The 17752-nt window shown below is 40.0% G+C and overlaps 1 protein-coding gene across 1 annotated transcript in view; it reads right to left on the minus strand.

Moving 5' to 3' along the window:
- Positions 1 to 5787: 5787 nt before the first annotated feature.
- Positions 5788 to 17752, minus strand: part of NOX3 (NADPH oxidase 3) — a gene marked incomplete at both ends in the record, with an annotated part of 85308 nt that continues 73343 nt past the window's right edge. Inside the window, 2 exons of the mRNA XM_080700152.1 lie at positions 5788 to 5914; positions 15731 to 15855. Coding sequence (XP_080556278.1) covers positions 5788 to 5914; positions 15731 to 15855 — 252 coding nt within the window. The remainder of the gene's footprint in view (positions 5915 to 15730; positions 15856 to 17752) is intronic.

The raw sequence follows: 17752 nt of genomic DNA on the forward strand, positions 1-17752 counted from the left end.
GAGAAAGAGAGAGAGAAAATGCACAAACATGGCCTCCTTAAGGATGGTCAGGGGGAAAATACATTCCACAATTTATTCATAAATCCAATTAAGTGCCTGGGTAGTGTTAACTAATATTAGATGAAAAAAACCCAAAACCAGAGGGAGTACATAGCAACTGTGAAGAGACACTATAGTAAAAAGAATAAACACCATACAGAGAAGAAAAGAATAACTTAACCTACTGGAAACTATTGCTCAGGTGATTCCTCACCATTTATTTATGTTACAGACAACTTAATGAGTACATTAACTTAATAAGAAACAGAAAGAAGGATCAAATTGTAAACAAAAAACAAAAAACAACATAACGTAATAAGATCAAAAGGGATATTACAAATCTAAGGTAAATCAACCCTCTAAGTAGCATATTTATGAAACTAATTAAAAATTTTGTAAACAATAAGGAAAAGATTAGACATTTTCCCTATTCTGAAATTTCTAAATCTAAATAATCATGAAAACTGTGGGGGTTTTTTGTACCCACTTGGCGACATAATGTGTCCTGAACAGATGTGAGGTTATTTATAATCTTTGTTGATTCAAGTTAACTTGAATATTCATATTCCTAGTTTTCATTGAGAAAACGTTAATGCCTTTGAGTACTGCCCAGACTCCACTGGGAATATTATGCAACATATGGAACATACGTTTGTTAGTTTTTAAAATGTGAAATCATATTAAATTCCAAAATATATCTGGCTTCAAAGATTTCAGAAAGAGATTGCAATCCAGTAATAAATAAGGGAAAATGATTACTAAATAAAAGAGACAAAAGATGTAAGTAATTAGGGCAATTACATAATGGAAAAAAGAAAAAGGCTCAGTATAAGAATCACTGATGCTTCTGAAATAGAGGCAAAGGAAATATAAATGTATGCAAAGACCTAACACAAGAAAATTTTAACAAAGTGAAAGGAATCATTGAAAAATCAAACTGTAATACAAAAAATTGATGTGAGAAACTCAATATCACTATGAACTTTAAAGATAAAGGAAAAATTATTTAGGCATTTCAGAAAAAAATTACTTACAAAGGGGGAAGGGTGGAGTTGGCCTCATACCTCACTATGGCAATGTCCAATGACAGAAATTACTAGAAAGTTCTCTCTGTCACTGAACCCTAGAAAGTTCTGAAGGAAGAGAATACTGTCCAAGAATACAAGGCACATCCAAATATCAGTTGAATACAAATGCAACATGCCAAGTTTCAAAATGAATTAAAGCAGAGAAGGCGACAATTTGAGTGTTTCTTCAAACACTGCTCCACCCTTCCACAACTTAGAAGTGTAGGTTGAATAAAAACTCAAGGATAGAGAAGTTATGTTACAAAGAATGCTGGTGAGAATAAATCCATTTAAAGTTACCTCTTTTAATTTACTTACAGAACTTAACAAAGGCTATACTGAATCACTAGTTCTTTTCATCTGGGACCATAAGGACCTAGGAACTCCTTATTCCAGTATCATCCTCCCAACATTCGTATTATTGTTTTCTAGTATTTCTAGTACTTCCTAAAAATGTTCCTTCCTAGAGTCACCTGCCATTTTCTTTTGCAGTCAATACTTAGAGATTTACAAAAAATAGTTTTCAATTTCTTTGCATATTGCCTCTCATTCATTGAATATCTTCCTCCCTTGAATATGTCATTGAATCTCTTCCTTTGAATATGTCTTTACATTGATGGAGGTAAGTGTCAATTTTCTGTTGTTTGAAAATATCTGCACTTTATCTTGATCTCTGAATATGAATTTCTCTAAGCAGGAAACTCTCCATTAATGGTTATGTTTCCTCAACACTTGGAAGATATTATCTCATTATATTATGGTCTCCAGTGACGCTTTTGAGAGAGCCATTGTCAAACCCACTATTGCTCATTTTAGGTAATGTTTCCTCTCTCATTGCTTTGGGGTCTTTTATATCAAGATTTTTTTCTGAATATGAAATTTCTCTTCCCTTTCCATCTTTCCCCTTCACTTTCTCATCCCTTCTTTTCTTTTCCACATTTTTCTCCTCACTTCACTCTTTTTTTTTTTTTTTGGTACTGGGGGGTGGAATCCAGGGGCTTTTCTACCCCTGGGCTACACTCCAAGACCTATTTTATATTTGGAAACAGGGTCTCTCTAAGTTGCTGAGAGCCTCACTAAGTAGCTGAGGCTGGCTTGAACCTGTGAGATCCTCCTGTTTCAGCCTCCCAAGCACGAGATTACAAGAGTGTGCCACCACGCCCGGCTTCCATTTTTCTTCATTTTTTCCCTTTTGTTTCGATATTTGAGTTTTCTCAATTTATTTTATTTAAAATGATGGAGTAATTACCTACCATTTAAAAAAAAGTTTAATGAGAATTTAAAATTTAAAATTTCATTCATTTTACTAATTAATTCAAAACAAGTTGGTATCTTAGCATATTTAATATTCATATCTGGGGACCTGTTGACGTCTACCCATTTGAAAGTGTTTTCCTGTTTAATCATGCGTTAAATATTCTTGCATAATTTTTGTTAAATGAATGGACAGGTTTGCTACATTTTTGTTTCAATTTTGAATGGAGTTTTTATTCTTTCTTAAACTTGTATTTTCTATTTGATTATTGCTAAATAAAAGAAACCTACTAAGGTGTTTTTAAAAAAAATATGGTTAGATCATATTTTACAGAGTGTATAGGAAAATCAAACAGCATCCCTAGAAATCAAAATATGTGGCAAATTATGTTAAATACAAGAGTATTTTATTATATTAGACAAAAATTGGATAACTAAAAGATACATTTCATTTTCAAATAGGCAGGAAAAGAAAAATGATAACTAAGTCTAAGAGAAAATTTTAATATATTTAATAGTTTTGTTAAAGTAAAGATTAGATTTGACCCCAGATATTTCTAGTTGTAAAGGTTGAATCAAACTTAAATGAGGAATCAATTACAAGGAACAATTGACTATATTAAAATTAGCAGTTTGTATGATCTGTATCAGGCAACGCCTAAAGGTACAAAAAAGTCTAATGCAGAGTAATAGAAATCATTTTGGAGACATCATTGAATATATTCAATTTTTTTCTCTAGGATGTGCTTAAAATTTACCTTAGAAACTTTAGAATTACTCTCAATACTTGAGAGTAGTGTAGAATTAATGATCAATTCACAATCCAGAAATACTTAAAAGAGCTGAGGTGGCTGCCTGATTTTATATAAAAAAATCATGCCTGGCCAATTTAATTCTCTTTTATGACACAATAGCAGACTACAAAAATAATCATCATTTGCAAAACCAAATCTATTTTAATTCAGTAACTTTTTATCTACTGTATATGTGATGCTGTTTATAAGCTAAGACATATGGTGTGGTGTACTGTTCTCAATGGCTAGTTATCATTGGATGGTTTTTCAGGTGGACCCTGATAACAGCCAGTCCCAGGAATTCCTGGTGGAGTTCTTTGAAGCCGACAATCTGATTGAAAACCTAAACAAAAGAATTTGAGATATTATGCATTAAATTGGTAGGTATTAGAACACTATATGCCAGTATTGGTATCTGGGTCTATACTTTAAAACAATCTTAAAATATTAGAAGGAACAATTATAAAATATTAATCAATACTAGTCGAGAAAAGTATAAGATGTGAGAAATGTTTTGGGTAAGATAGCCCCGTGTTATGGTAAGATTGGCTCAATGGGCATTTAAAATTAAAAACAAAGTACATCATGTGATTAGAGAATTTTCCTCTCCCCCTCCCATCCCCAGGTCACCTTATTTGCTCATCTGTCGAATCTCCTTCATCTAGAGTTGCTCCTATGACTTATTTCTCCCTAGCGTTCCCATATTAGGCAGAGCATCTCATTTCTTATTTTTTTTGTGATTGACTAATCTCACTTAGCATAATGTCCTCCGGTTCCATTCATTTCCCTGTAAATGATGTAATTTTGATCTTCTTTATGGCGGAGTAAAATTCCATTGTGTACATATCCCACAGTTTTGTAATCCATTCATCTTTTGATGGACATCTTGGCTGGTTCCGTAGTTTGGCTATGGTGAATTGTGCAGCTATGAACATAGATACACATGCATTAGTTTGGTAGTTTGGTTTCCTTTCTTTTGGGTAGATACCCAGAAGTGGTATTGCTGGATCAAATGGTAGATTTATTCCCATTCGTCTGAGGATCCTCCATACTGTTGTGGAGGGAGGGGAAGGAATGGGGCAGGAATTGGGTAAGGGCTAATTGGGTGATGTGTGCATGGATGTCTCCACCATCTTGTATCACATTAAGATATATGACTACAATGCACCAATAAAACATTGGAAAAATAAAAACAAACCTCAGTTATTTTGTGGAGCAGAAATTGTGTTGGGGTGTTAAGTGTCAAGATCACCAGAGACCAAAATATGAGAATAACAAAAAAGTATTTGTTAAAAAAGAGTGAGAAGGAAATAGAGAAAGAAGAAAGAAAAGAAGGGAAAAAAGAAGAGAGGGAAAAAGAAAGAAGGGAAATAATTTAGTTTTATGTAGACTGAATACAAGATCTAAACCATTTCCTTTTCTACCCAATACTAGTCAAACCTCTATTACATCATTATTTCTTATTTTAGTCAACACATATAAAACAGAAGTAGGAAATATGAGTGATTGAAGAATTAGAATACACATCCTGGGCCAGAAGGGTAAGCATTCGGTATTGTTTGGGTTAGACAAGGGCTAGTGTCAAAACGGGTTCATTATCATATATAAAGTATTATATAAAGTATAAAGAGTTTTTGTGGAAGACAGTCCCCTTGGTGACTTCTCTGGTCTATACAGGATGAAAAAAGCACTAAGGAACTTAAGTTTAAAGCAGAATGGAGCAGGTTTGGGTATAAGGCAGGTGTCTTTGCCATTGGGGAAAATCACTTTTAAATGATTTCTTTTTTCTTTTTTTTTGTGGTACTGGGGATGGAACCTAAGGGCATTCTGAGCTACACCCCCAGCCCTATTTTTTATTCTTTATTTTGAAATGGGGTATCGCTGAATTGCAAAGGGCCTCGCTAAGTAGCTGAAGCTGTCCACAAACTGCAATCCTCCTTTCTCGTCCTTCCAAATGCTGGGATTACAAGCGTGCGCCACCACGCTGGGCTTGAAATGATTTCTAAAGATGTTAAGCCACGCAGCAATATAAGTCTCCCTGCCAGCTGCAATGTTAGGGAGAAAGTTGACCTATGCAGAGGGTCAGCCAGATTCTGCAGGCAAATTTGGTCCATGACCTGGTCTGGAATAGTAAATGAGCTAACTCTGACTTACAATTTTTTTTTAATGGTACTGGGGGCTGAACCCAGGGGCATTCTATCTCTGAGCTACACCTCCAGCCCCATTTTCTTTTCTTAATTTTGAGCCAGGGTCTCACAAAGCGTTGAGGGCCTCACTAGGTAGCTGAGACTGGCTGTGAACCTGCAATCCTCCTGTCTCAGCCTCCCAAGTATTGAGATTACAAGCGTGCGCCAGCACGCCCGGCACTTTTACATTTCTAAATGGTTGAAAACAAAAAGAAGAGCGTATGGAATCCACGGCCCTAATAAACTCTTCTTGGAGCACAGCCACGCCCATTCCTTTGTGTTCTTGTTCCTGTTAACTTTGGTACCAAACAGTGGTAGAACTGGTGAGATGGCAGGTCCACAAAGTGCAGGATGACTACTGTTTGGCCCTTTCTGGGAACAATTTTCTGGTCCCTAACCTATACAGTTGCAGCCACTCATGTCAAGCATCGATCTTACCTTCAGTGTCTAGAAGCTTTCCTGGTTGTAATAAAAGTGAACTCCTCTGGGGTCCGCTGATGAATACAAGCGGCACATTCTTTGAAGCGTCTTCGACAGGGCTTTGGGGCCACAGAAGAACACTCCGATGCTGCTGCTGGAGGGGAAAGAAGGGCAAGGCCTGTTACCTGGGTGAGGCCAGCCAGAGGCCAAGACAGAATTACAGAATTAGGGAGGTGGCTATTATCCTTGCTTATTGACTGATTCATGTAGCTGCACTCACGTGCGTTTCCCTTAGGTTTTTACCTTCCTGCTTTCAGCACCATGCTTCCTCCCAGGTCCCCAGGGTCCCGTTATTCCCGATTCACACATACACACAGGCCGGGGCAGGCAAGATTGGGGCTGGAAGGGGCCAGGGTGACTGTTCAGGCAGAAGAGCTATCACCCGGATTTGGGGTCAGGTGACCTGGATTAGCATCTTCTTGGACCTGCGACTAGACTGTAAACTCCCCAGAGAAGGAGCCTGACTAGCTTCAGGCACCACTCAATCCTAGCGCTTGGAGGAGCACTTGGTAACCAGCAGGCAAATGACGCAGCTTGACTTAAGGAAGGATCAGATGAAAGGTCGTGCCGATTATTGCCTGTGTGATCCTGGGCAAGGCACCAGATCTTAGTTTCCATAAAATATGAAACAAAGATAATGATTACATTTGTATGTGTTTTTTTTCTTTTTTCTTTTTTTTTTTTTTGGTGATACTGGGGGTGGAACCCAGAGCCTTTCTACCTCCAGGCTATACTCCCAGACCTTTTTTATATTTTATTTGGAAACAGGGTCTCACTAAGTTGCTGAAAACCTCACTAAGTAGCTGAGGCTGGCTTTGAACTCGTGCAATCCTCCTGTTTCAGCCTCCCAAGCGCGGGGATTACAAGCGTGCTCCACCACGCCCGGCTTACCTTTGTATGTTTTATTGAAAACAAAATGAGAATTCAGCCAGGCCTGGTGACGCATACCTGTAATCCCAGTATTTGGGAGGCTGAGGCTGAGACGGGAGGATTACAGGTTTGAGATCAGCCTCAGCAACATAGTGAGGCGCTTAGCAACCTAGCAAGACCCTGTTACCAAAGCGATAAAAATAAAAAAAGGGGCTGGGGATATAGGTTGGAGGTAGGATGCCCCTGGGTTCAATCCCCAGTAACACACGCATGTACACACACACACACACACACACACACACACACACACACACGGTAATGAATTCAAAAAAGTTTTAAAGGAATGAGCTGTCGCTAACATCCTGCTCCACTCAGCCTTTCAAAAAATAGGTAATAAAATGTATACTGTAGTAACAGAAACTGAATTTATTTCTCCTATTTAAATCTGTTTATTTCTTGAAGATGTCCAAAAGGAAGAGACGGGAGAGGAAAAGACAGTATTTAAAATGGCGTCACTCCAACATTGCTCTAATTATGACAGTGCAGGGAACATGGTAGAAAGACCACCCAAATCCCATGTGACTCTGTTTATATGTAAACACCACCTTGGTCCAGGGGTCCAGGTTGTCTTTTGGGACTTCCAGAGATAATGTCTTTTCCCCCTGTCTTGAAGATTACTATTCAGTGTAGCATTTCTCTGGCATAAATAGAATTAGTTAGTCTAGATCAAAAGTTCTCCAACTTTCCTGTGCATAAAGTTATCTAGGGAGATCATTAAAATGTAGATTTTATAGCTCCAAGGAATTCATACTTGGCCAGGAGCCCAGGCGATAGGAGGCAGATAGTCCTGTGAGCCATACTTGGAGGAACACTGAGGTAGAGAAATTCTTCATGAGAACCAGTCTACTATACTGCTTTATTCCTTTGGACCCACCTTTTGCTGGGAAGTTTCTTCACAGCCTAACTCAGCTTATACAGTAGCATGGTTCTCTGCTGTGTACCACAGCTACATATAAGGATGTGTTCCAGGACCGTAACATCCACAGCAGAAGTTGATGACTTAATCACATTTCAAACTAGCTTCAAAAGAACGTACCAAATGGCTTCATTTAGAAATGACAATATGCTCAAAATGCACGAGTATTACTTTCAAAGATATTATTCCCGTGGCTAAATTCAAGAAAGTACTTTTTCAGAAAAATATTTCCTACTGAAAAATACAGCTTAATGAAAAGCCATTTTAAGGTGTTTATGAATATAAAAAGCCACGGAGAAGGAAGCTGTTGGTTCTATCACATGGTTGCTGGGTAACTTCAGGAACACTAATTATCTTCCCAAAGCCATCACTGCCCCAGATAGATATGGGGCCGTAAGGATAGACAAGCCATGGCGGGTCCAGCCTTCAGCCTCAGGCTTGGCACAAGCAAATTCTCAGTCCCTTTTGGCTTCCCTACGTTATTACTGCACATGATGTCTGTAAGTTTCTGCCTGCTCTTCACAGCTGCACAGAAGATGGGATGCAGGGTGCTACCCAGAGGCCATGATAGGTTTACATGCATCAGCACTATGTCTTTTGAGCTCTGGACTGAAACATTTTAGTGATTCATGGGTCACGTAAGACCCTTCCCAATGAGAAGAAACAGCTTTGTTTTGTCTCTGATGCCCAAAGCTATCTTTGCATCCAGTTTTTAAAGATGCTGTTGTGGGTGGTGATATTTTTCCATTAGCATCGATGTCACCAAAGAGACTGCTCACTGGCCCATTCCCAACAGGCTCCGGCTGCCCTTTCCCTTGGAGCTCCGGTCACTGTTTGCAGAGGCCAATGGTGTTCTTTGAAGCTCTGCGTTTAAGACTTCATTTCAAAGGATTCTGATTGCTGGCCGCCGGATTTTTCACTGTTGTCTCCAGTGGTTCACAGCACCCCTGCCCCTTTGAAGCTGTGGCTATTCCACCGCACAGCTAAGTACATACTTTTCTGTACTCAGGGTTCATAACCGTCATGGTTATGCAATCCCCAAAAAAGTCTCGCCAAGGATGTTCATTATCTATCTATCAGCCACGACCAAAAGGTCAGCCCTTTGCTAGTTCTCTGCACAGCGCTCTCCCCACAGAAGACATTCTGTTGCTTCCCTGATGCTGCCTGTTTGGCATTTATGATCCTAAGGACAGCGATTTCTTGTCAAGATGCACACTGTGAGCTACGGAGCCGAGAACCCGCACTAAGCGGCGAAGGCACAGATGCGGCGGTTTTTTATTTTTCCTTTTATGAGGCAATGGACAAGCACAACAGAACCCTAATGGGGTTGGTAAAGAAAAAAATTCTTCTATAAAATTTAATTACCCACAATTGCTTAGAATTAAAAAAGAGATTCTCTGCAAAAGAAGAATAAAAACACAGGCACTGTTTACTCCCGGGTTTACAGCCTGCAAGCTGCAAAGCTTACGCACTCGTGAGGAGCTGGATCGGGGACAACATAAATGGCGTTGATCAGCCTGAGCTGCTGACTTTGATAAGAAAAGGACGAATTTCACATGGGCTGCAAAGATGGTTAGCATTCACAGCATTAGTTTGAGCTCCGATAAAAAATAAAGAAAATACTTCTTTGCTTCTCTGTGTTTGCTAACTAACTACTGCGCTCTTCTCTGTGGGGCTGGTGCAGTTTTTCAAAACAGTTCAGAGATGCCATGCATGGAAGGCATCCAAAATATCACCCGCCAGGAGATTTTAGCCAAGCAGATATATGAGAGTGTGGGCGCGCCCGGGAATAATCCCAGCACCTCGCTGGATTCCCAGGTTCTGCTGCCGTGAGCTCTTCTCTCTTTAAATTGTGTGTTTGTTTTTATGTGTTGGCTTTTATGCTTGGTAAGTTATAACCCTGTAGGGGCAGACCCTAAACCCCATTTAAAAAAAAATCAAATTACTTTATACCCTGAGTGCATTCTGCAAATAAAATCGATAAACAGAAGGTTCCTGTGGATTTATGGAGGCTTAGAAAGAAGGTACCGAGAGCAACAAACTCTGTTTCAGGCATTGGACACAACTTCTGGTTCATCCTTTCTACTGAATGTTTTTCACTAGAAATGCCTTCAAATGATTTATCACATAATTATATTTTATACAACGCCTTCTTTTTCATAACCACAGATAATAATTCTGCTGGCTAGCTTTGAAAAAAATTTAACTTATCTCTCAGTCAATTTGTAGCAGTGTGCTGCATTGCATTTTTCGGTGTCCAAATGACCCAGTTGTTCATTCAGACGTCTCTAAGAGTGCTTGCTTCCCGAGTCTTCTGTTTACTTTCACCAACACCATCTCCTCTGGCAGACACAGCTGTGCGGTGCGACTCTTGTCTCTGGTTTCTCCTCCATATTGCCACCCATCCACTTCTTCCTGCTGGCCACTGTGCCAAGCTCTGTGGTGCTTGGATAAAACTACTGCCCTCGAGGCCCTTAGAGTCAAACATCTGAGTTGTGGCACTGGATCCCAGAAAATGGCAAAGCCATATTTTGCCAGTGCTGTCCTTCCCCTCCCCAAACAAAACACTCAACTATCTACATCTTCATACATAAATAACCTAATATTTGGTCATCACTAAGAATTCAGTGGAGAATGTCATCAAAGAGAATTTGTAACGATAAATCCATCTCAAACTACCCACCTAATTTCTCCAACCACAAATAAAACAAATATGTAATTTTTGTTGAATCTTCACCTGGTTGGGATCAGAAAGCTGGGTGCTTTCTTGGTGGAAAGGTACTATTTAAATGTGCTGACAGTATCCATATCATTGGTTTATGGTGGCTTTATTTTTCTCATAAAGCTCTAATTTATCATGTATCGGATTTCCACTTAAATCTACTTTTTTGAGTGGTCTGAACATTTTAGTCATGTAATGAATGTTTAGGCTATCCTGCTAGATAAAGGACCTTGTGTGCTATAATCAGAATGCTAATTTCTTAAAAATATCATTTAGAAACATTTTGCACATATGCATGTACAAATGAAAATTGAAGGGTATACACACAAGCAAATGTGGCTCCAGATGGACACATTTACTCAATTTAGTATAAAGGTATTTTTACATTTCTGAAAACAATGGATGGTCTAAAATACACTCATGCATTATGAATTAGAAGCCCCCAATCACATGGCAAATTGACACCTTTATTCATTGTTAGATTGGGTCAAACTGCTCTAAAAATGGTATTGTACTCTTCTGATCCTTATTTTTTCTTCAAGACAAAAGGAACTCTTCCACTGACATTTAAAAAAATAGCCAAATCTTTACCATTTTTATGGTAATTAATGACATAAAGTTTGTACCTACCAGGCACGGTGGAGTTATTAGCAGATAAGTCAAATGTGGCAAACTATTATTTGAAGTGGAAGAGCGAAGGCTAAGGCCCCATGGAAAACACCCCGTACTCAATTAATTAAAAACAGCTGATCCACAAACTCAGCAGGCTGAGTACATATACAATGTGTGTTTGTCAAAAGCAGCTAGATGTGACAAAGCTATATTTATTTTCATTCTGTGTACCTTCTTGGAAACGATTCCCCGATTCCTGAACACTTGTCGGAAGCTTGGGAACATATTGAGAATGTTTACAAAAATGAAATATGGCTCCCTTTTCTAAAAGACACATTTCTGTAGATTAACCAGACATAGATGTCAATGCCTGTATTTAATTAGCCTACCATATTTTAATTGGGAGAATGAGTTTCATTGTTTTAATGCTTAGAGTACTTTTCTCTGCTTGTCTGAAGTAATACAGGAGTTTGGGCATATCAGTAAAAGTTATTTTTCTATGTAGCCAGTTATTGTTTGTTGATCATCTTTTAAAACATATTTATGTTTTTGTAAGTGGGGCTGATCTAATTACCCAAACTAATGACAAATAAAAACAATAGGAGTGCAGTTTCCTATTTTCTACTTCAAGTCTTTGATCCATTTTTAATTTTTCTTCCCTCTTCCTTATTTGTATTCATTTTGATGCCATCAATTTGCTTCTCTATTACTGTTATTTTTGCAATTTTCTGGTTCCTTTAGAGCTTGCCCAACTCTCTTTGATCTGCTTCCCTCCAAGCTTTATTTTTGGTGCTGTTTTTCATGTTCTATAAAAAAATATTTTCGCCCCTCTTCGCTTTATTCTTTTGATTTAACTCCTTAGAACAAGCATGGGCTCCAGCTTTGAGCGAACAGGTAAATGTTTTTACAAGAGTAAGTCCTAAGAATCCTTGGCTTTGCACTGATGAATAGAAATGGTTGAGCGCCTACTTCAAAGACACTCAGGAACAAAGAACCTTTTTGAGGCCACTAACAAATCCACCAATTTCTTCGGCCCGGTCTTTGCCAAAAGATACGAGGCAGGACGAACCTGTCTCAGAAGAGTGGCCGAGCGGGCTTGGGGACAAACATCTCCTTGACATCACAGAGGGGAAAACACACTGTTTATCTCTTTAATAACCATCCCGAGGAAAATTAATGCTACTTTGTCCTCTGCGCGGAACAGTAATTGGATTGTGTGTTTCATTTCTAGCTGGACAAAGGCCAGGATAGTGAAATACTTCTCAGTATTAGATTTTCTTGTTTAAAAATTAGATTTTATTGGTGTTCCCTTTCCGAGATTTCTTCATTAAAAGCTTCATTAAACATAAATCTTCTTTTACACAGCAGAAAACAAAAATTATTTTTAAGGAGATCATTTTAAAAGTCTTCTAGAAAGACAAGGCTAAGTTTATTTGTTTATTTTCTACTGGTGATGGCCTCTGCCCAGGAACCTGGTATTTCAGGGATATAACAATAATTGACTTTGTCCACATGGGTCTAATATTCATTACCTTTGTGCTTGAAGCTATATAACAAGTTGCTGTGTTCAAGACTCTAAGATGATAACGAATATAATATTAAAAAAAATTGGCGGCCATAAAGTATGGTTTAGAGGCTTGGTTTCAGTGACGTCTAAACCCAGGGGCCTCTTCTTTCCAGGAAGGTACCAAATCATCCAATGGGGAGAGTTTGCGGAGCTGCTGTGCTGACCAATGCAACTGAACTTTAAGGATATTTGTGTGCTTAGAGTATGGCTTCTTTAGAGAATGTACCCACTTCTGACAAAGGGCAACAGAGAAAGTGACAGCAGTATAGTCCACCCAGCTTGAAACTCTTCAACCCCTCGCTCATTCCCTGAAAAAATCGCACTGGCTCACGTCTCAGCTCTGCAGAACATAATTTTCTGGGCAGAGTTGGTGCAGGCCCAGTTTTACCCTCAGTCTCTTGATGCCCAGTGTTTCTGGCTCACACTTTCTGTGGGAAAAGAGATAATTAAATGGCTGGGTTTGCAAGGCCTTCCCCACTGAGCTGCAGACTTCATGTATGACAAAAATAAACAAATACAATGTGAGATGTCAGTAAAGGGACTGTCACCATAAAGAGTGGGACTCGCTACAGGAACTTGAAACAACGATATGTGTCCGTGTTCAAAGCTGCAAAGTGGGAAAATTCACTTTCCCGCTTTGTGACGACTGAAAACGGAGTGTAAACTATTTATGAAGGAATATATTTGTAGTTGGGCGTGGTGACACACTTCTATCATCCCAGTACTTGGGAGGCAGAGACAGGAGGATTGCAGGTTCGAGACCAGTGTCAGCAACTTAGCAAGATCCTGTTTCCAAGTAAAAATTAAAAGGGCTGGGGGTATAGCTTAGAGATAGAATGCCCCTGGGTTCTGCCCCCACTGTGTGTACGTGTACATGTACATGTACATGTACATGTACATGTATATGTATATGTATATGTATATGTATATGTATATGTATATGTATATGTATATGTATTTGTGCCCCCAAAGGAGAAAATAGGAACAAAAAACTCTAGTTATAAGAGCTTTTAATCTCTCATTAATTTCTACCCATAAACTCTTTAAGGAAACTAGTTAAAATTATTCTGTCTCTGTTCTGGACAAGAACTGGATGGGTGTGCAATGTGGCAGTGACCCTCAGGGCTCCAGGGGCTGGAGGTCCAGGAGTCACGGTGTTGAGTCAGGATTCTGAGAAGCTACGGCAGGTGGGAAGCACTGAGTTTAGCGAGAAGGTGGAGTTCCAGGACTGGACTAGTGGCCAGGCATCAGCAAAAGTTAAGGAGAGAGGCGAGGGGGAAGAGACAGAGGTCACGGCACCGAGGCTGGGAAGCGCCCTGGCTCCTTGCCATTCGTTGGCAGTTCTCATACAGGCCTCAGAGGCTGAGCCCTGGACAAAAGAAAGACCAAGGGAATGTATGGCTGGTGCTTCGCAAGGGCTTTTTACCACACGAGCCTGAAGGTAAAAGTTTAGCTTTTATTGTTTTTTTCTTCTTGGAAACCTGTGCCTTTTGGGCTGATTCAAGGTCACAAAGACATTTCCACAGTACTTCTTCAAGGTGTGTCCTCCCTAGGCTGTGTGCTAGGAGCCTTCTCACAGAGCCCTGGTCTGGTGTTCAGGGTTTCTGGGGCAGGCTGCTGGGACACAGGGTCTAGAGAGACTTACTTGGCAAGGGCCTCATGGAGCATGGCACACTTGAGATTAGAGCAATTTCTCAGGAGACACTGGTATTGTATGCGTATAAACCTGGGATGGCACACTGGTGCCCTCTTCCAAAAAGCTCCTGGTACAAATGAATCCCACAAGTGCAATGGCAAAAAAAAAAAAAAAATAAAAAATAAAGACTAGCTGGGTGAGGTAGCACATGCCTATAATTCCAGTACTTGAGAGGCTGAGACAGGAGGATCTCAGGTTCAAGGATAGTCTCAGCAACTTAGATACCTAATTTCAAGTAAAAATAAAAAATAAAATAGGGCTGGGGAAGGGGTGTAACTTGGAGGTAGAATGCTCCTGGGTTCAATCCCTAAAAATAATGAATGAACAAATAAAAGAAAGAAAGAGAAAAAAGAAATGAAGAATAAAATGTCATAATTCTGGAGTTCTGGCACAAAGAGACTACAAGGAAAATGTAAGAAGTAGCATAACTGACTCCAAACTAAGTAATATTCACCAGAAAAGTTTTGTATGGAGCAGAAAACAATACTAGGGAACTACAAGAAGCTTCATAAAGCACAACTCCTGTGCAGGAAGACCAAAGCTAAAATGCTGGGGGAACCGCAGGGGATAGAGAGGTGATCAGAGATACCCCAGTATATTTTAATTTACTTCTACAGGGTCAATACTAATAAATTGGGTAGAAAGAAGGTCAAATATTGTGACCTTTTCGGGAGGTCACGATATTGGCGGGTCAAACTACCCTCCAAATATTGTGGTCACATAGCTAGACATTTCTAGAGTCAGAAAATATAAGCTTCATTCTAGTCCCATGGCCCCAGAGCAAGTGCTCTTCCTCTTCTACATTAGATTTGATCATGTCATGATAATAATTGACATGCTGATAAAAACAGTAACCACAGCAGCTAACGTTCATGCACACTGTGCGGAAAGCCCAGTTTTAGGCACTGTACACGTATCACGCACTTGCTCCTTGCAGAGGTCATTGTTTTCAGAGGAGAAAACTAAGTTCCAGGAGAGATAATTGGCTCAGGTGTGCTGGTGGTAGTGGCAGAACCAGGATTTACGCCTATGTACTTGAGCGCCCAGCTCCAGGGTCCTTAAGCACCCTGAACCCCTGCGTGGTCTCATAACATCTTTCTCTGCTTTTGCTAGTCATGCCAGATACACCGTACAGTTGGACATAAGTGAATTCTCCAGCAAGGTAATTAGATATAACTATATTCACCAAAGTGTTCCTGAAGGCATATGTTGTTTAAGAAGTATCATCTGTAAAATGAGGTGAAGTGTGAAAAATTTCAACGTAATCGATAATCGTCAGAGGCCAGTTAAGCAGAGGTATGTGCTTCCTGAAGGAGACCATGACCCTCTCTTCTGGAGTAGATGTTTTGTCTTTAGACAAGCTGTGTAGTACTGACTGCAGATGAAATTCCCCCATCAGCAGCATTTCAAGGGTGTTTCTCCAGGGAGGCTGCAGCAGGCAGAGGAACGAGAGCTTCCCTACCTTACCTGGGGTGGTTGTAGGCAATCTGCTTGAACTCGTTGTTCCAGTTGGGTCTCCCATAGAATGTTTTCTGCTTTAAGCCAGTAATCACATCAGTGTTTTCATCCCAATGTAAAGCTATGTGAATCGCCTAAAATAAAAATTGTGGTATCAGGTGATATTTAGAAAAAAAAAAGTAAGAGCCCTGTGTAAATTAAGGATGAAATTGCTATGCTCAGTTTTAGATTTAATAAAAATATTTTTATAGGTATGGAAATGTTTATCATTAGAGGCAGATATCACTGATACTATACTTTAGGGCAAATATCATATCTCATATATCTATATATGGAGCCTTACTGGGACTAAATTCTTCATTATATGTAGTAGATTTGCAATAACATTAGCCTAGAAAAGATAGTTTTCCTTGAAAGGTTGAGAGCATTAGAGTAAACGTGGCTAAGGAAATGCAATACTAAACTATTTCTTTTTTTCCCTGCCAAACTTCTCAAAACTTAATCTCCACCTGCTGTCCCCAATCACTTAGTATTAAATCCTAGGGATTTGAGAAGGGCATTGCTAGATTAAAGTGCCATGAAATGTCCAGGAAGAAGCTGGGTCTTAGAATCAGATCTGCCTACTGGGTTGAAACAATTTGATGTATAGTCATTCCTCGATATCCGTGGGGACGGGTTCCAGGACTGGCCCCCTTCCATCCCTGCAGATACGGAACTCTGAGGATGCTCAAATCCTTTGTAGAAAATGGCATGGTATTTGTATATAACCTATGCATATTCTCTAGTATTCTTTAAATCATCTCTAGGTTACTTATAATGCCCAGTACAATGTAAATGCTATGAAATCGTTGTATTGGCCAGACAAAAAAGGTCTGTACATATTCAGTCCAACATTTTGTTGAGCATTTTTAGTCCTTGGTTGAAATTGGAATCTTGAGATGAGGAAATCTGTGAATATGGAGGGCTGGCTGTGTACTGGTAGGTTTCAGGCATTGAGAGGATACTGAGTCCAGCAGACAGGACATGGTGGCCAGAGTACAGCAAAGGGGCATGGTCACAGTTCTGTGCCTAGCTGTTCCCCTTGAAATTAAGTGAATCCACCCAGGAGTCATGTAACAAGTGGCCAATAAGTTAGCACCTGAAGCACATGGTTCTCTTGCTGTCATTTGTTTCAGCCCCTGCCGAATCCTGGCAGCTACCGTGCCCTTTCCTCCTGGGGTGGGTGTCCCTTGTGCTACCCCCGAGACCTATCACCTTGCTCACCTTGCTCTTACCCTCTGACTCTTCCCAGACCTGACAGTTTGGGTAACAACCCTGCTGGGCCAGCTCATGCTCCAAGTTTCCACTGCAAACCCAACTTGCCTGGATGACTTTCCATCTTGTCTCAGAAAGCAGACAAGGCCAGCGAGGTTCAGCAGAAATGACCAGAAGCTGCCCTAAGAGGCCAGTAGACCACGTCAAACTGGGGTTTCAAAAATTCAGGTGGCAGAGAGCCACCATCAGGCAAGTTTGACCCCAAGGAGCAGCACTAATATTAGAGAAAAGTTTGGGAACAGGACTCCAGGAGAAAACAAGGCAGGGACATGGGCAGAGGGCACTGTGAGGGAGGAGGACCAGTTTGCACAAGGACAGACGAGCGAGAACAGCAGGATGTGGAGGCATCCATCGTTGGGCAGCTCTGGAGCCAGAGGAAATGATGGGGCTCAGAGAGAACTAGGTCACATTGGGAAGGGCCTTAAAATGTTTGGGAGGAGGCCTGGACATTATTTCCTGAAGGCTTGCTCTACTTATGTTTGTGGTGCCGCCAATCACCGATGTTCAGACATTTGGAATTATATTTGTTCCATATTTCTCAGCCCAATGTTCAATTAATCTCCAAACTCTTTTGATTTGCCCTTCATAATACCTCTTCCATCTGTCCCTTCTGTTCTTGTCATTTTGCCACTTTGAGGTTGTTGAATTCAGCTTAACAATTGGCGATTTCTAAAACAGCCTCTTCATGCTTGATTTACTGACAGAACGTACCAATTA

Source organism: Muscardinus avellanarius, assembly GCF_963383645.1.
Source record: "Muscardinus avellanarius genome assembly, chromosome: 8".
In the NCBI taxonomy this organism is placed as follows: Eukaryota; Metazoa; Chordata; class Mammalia; order Rodentia; family Gliridae; genus Muscardinus; species Muscardinus avellanarius.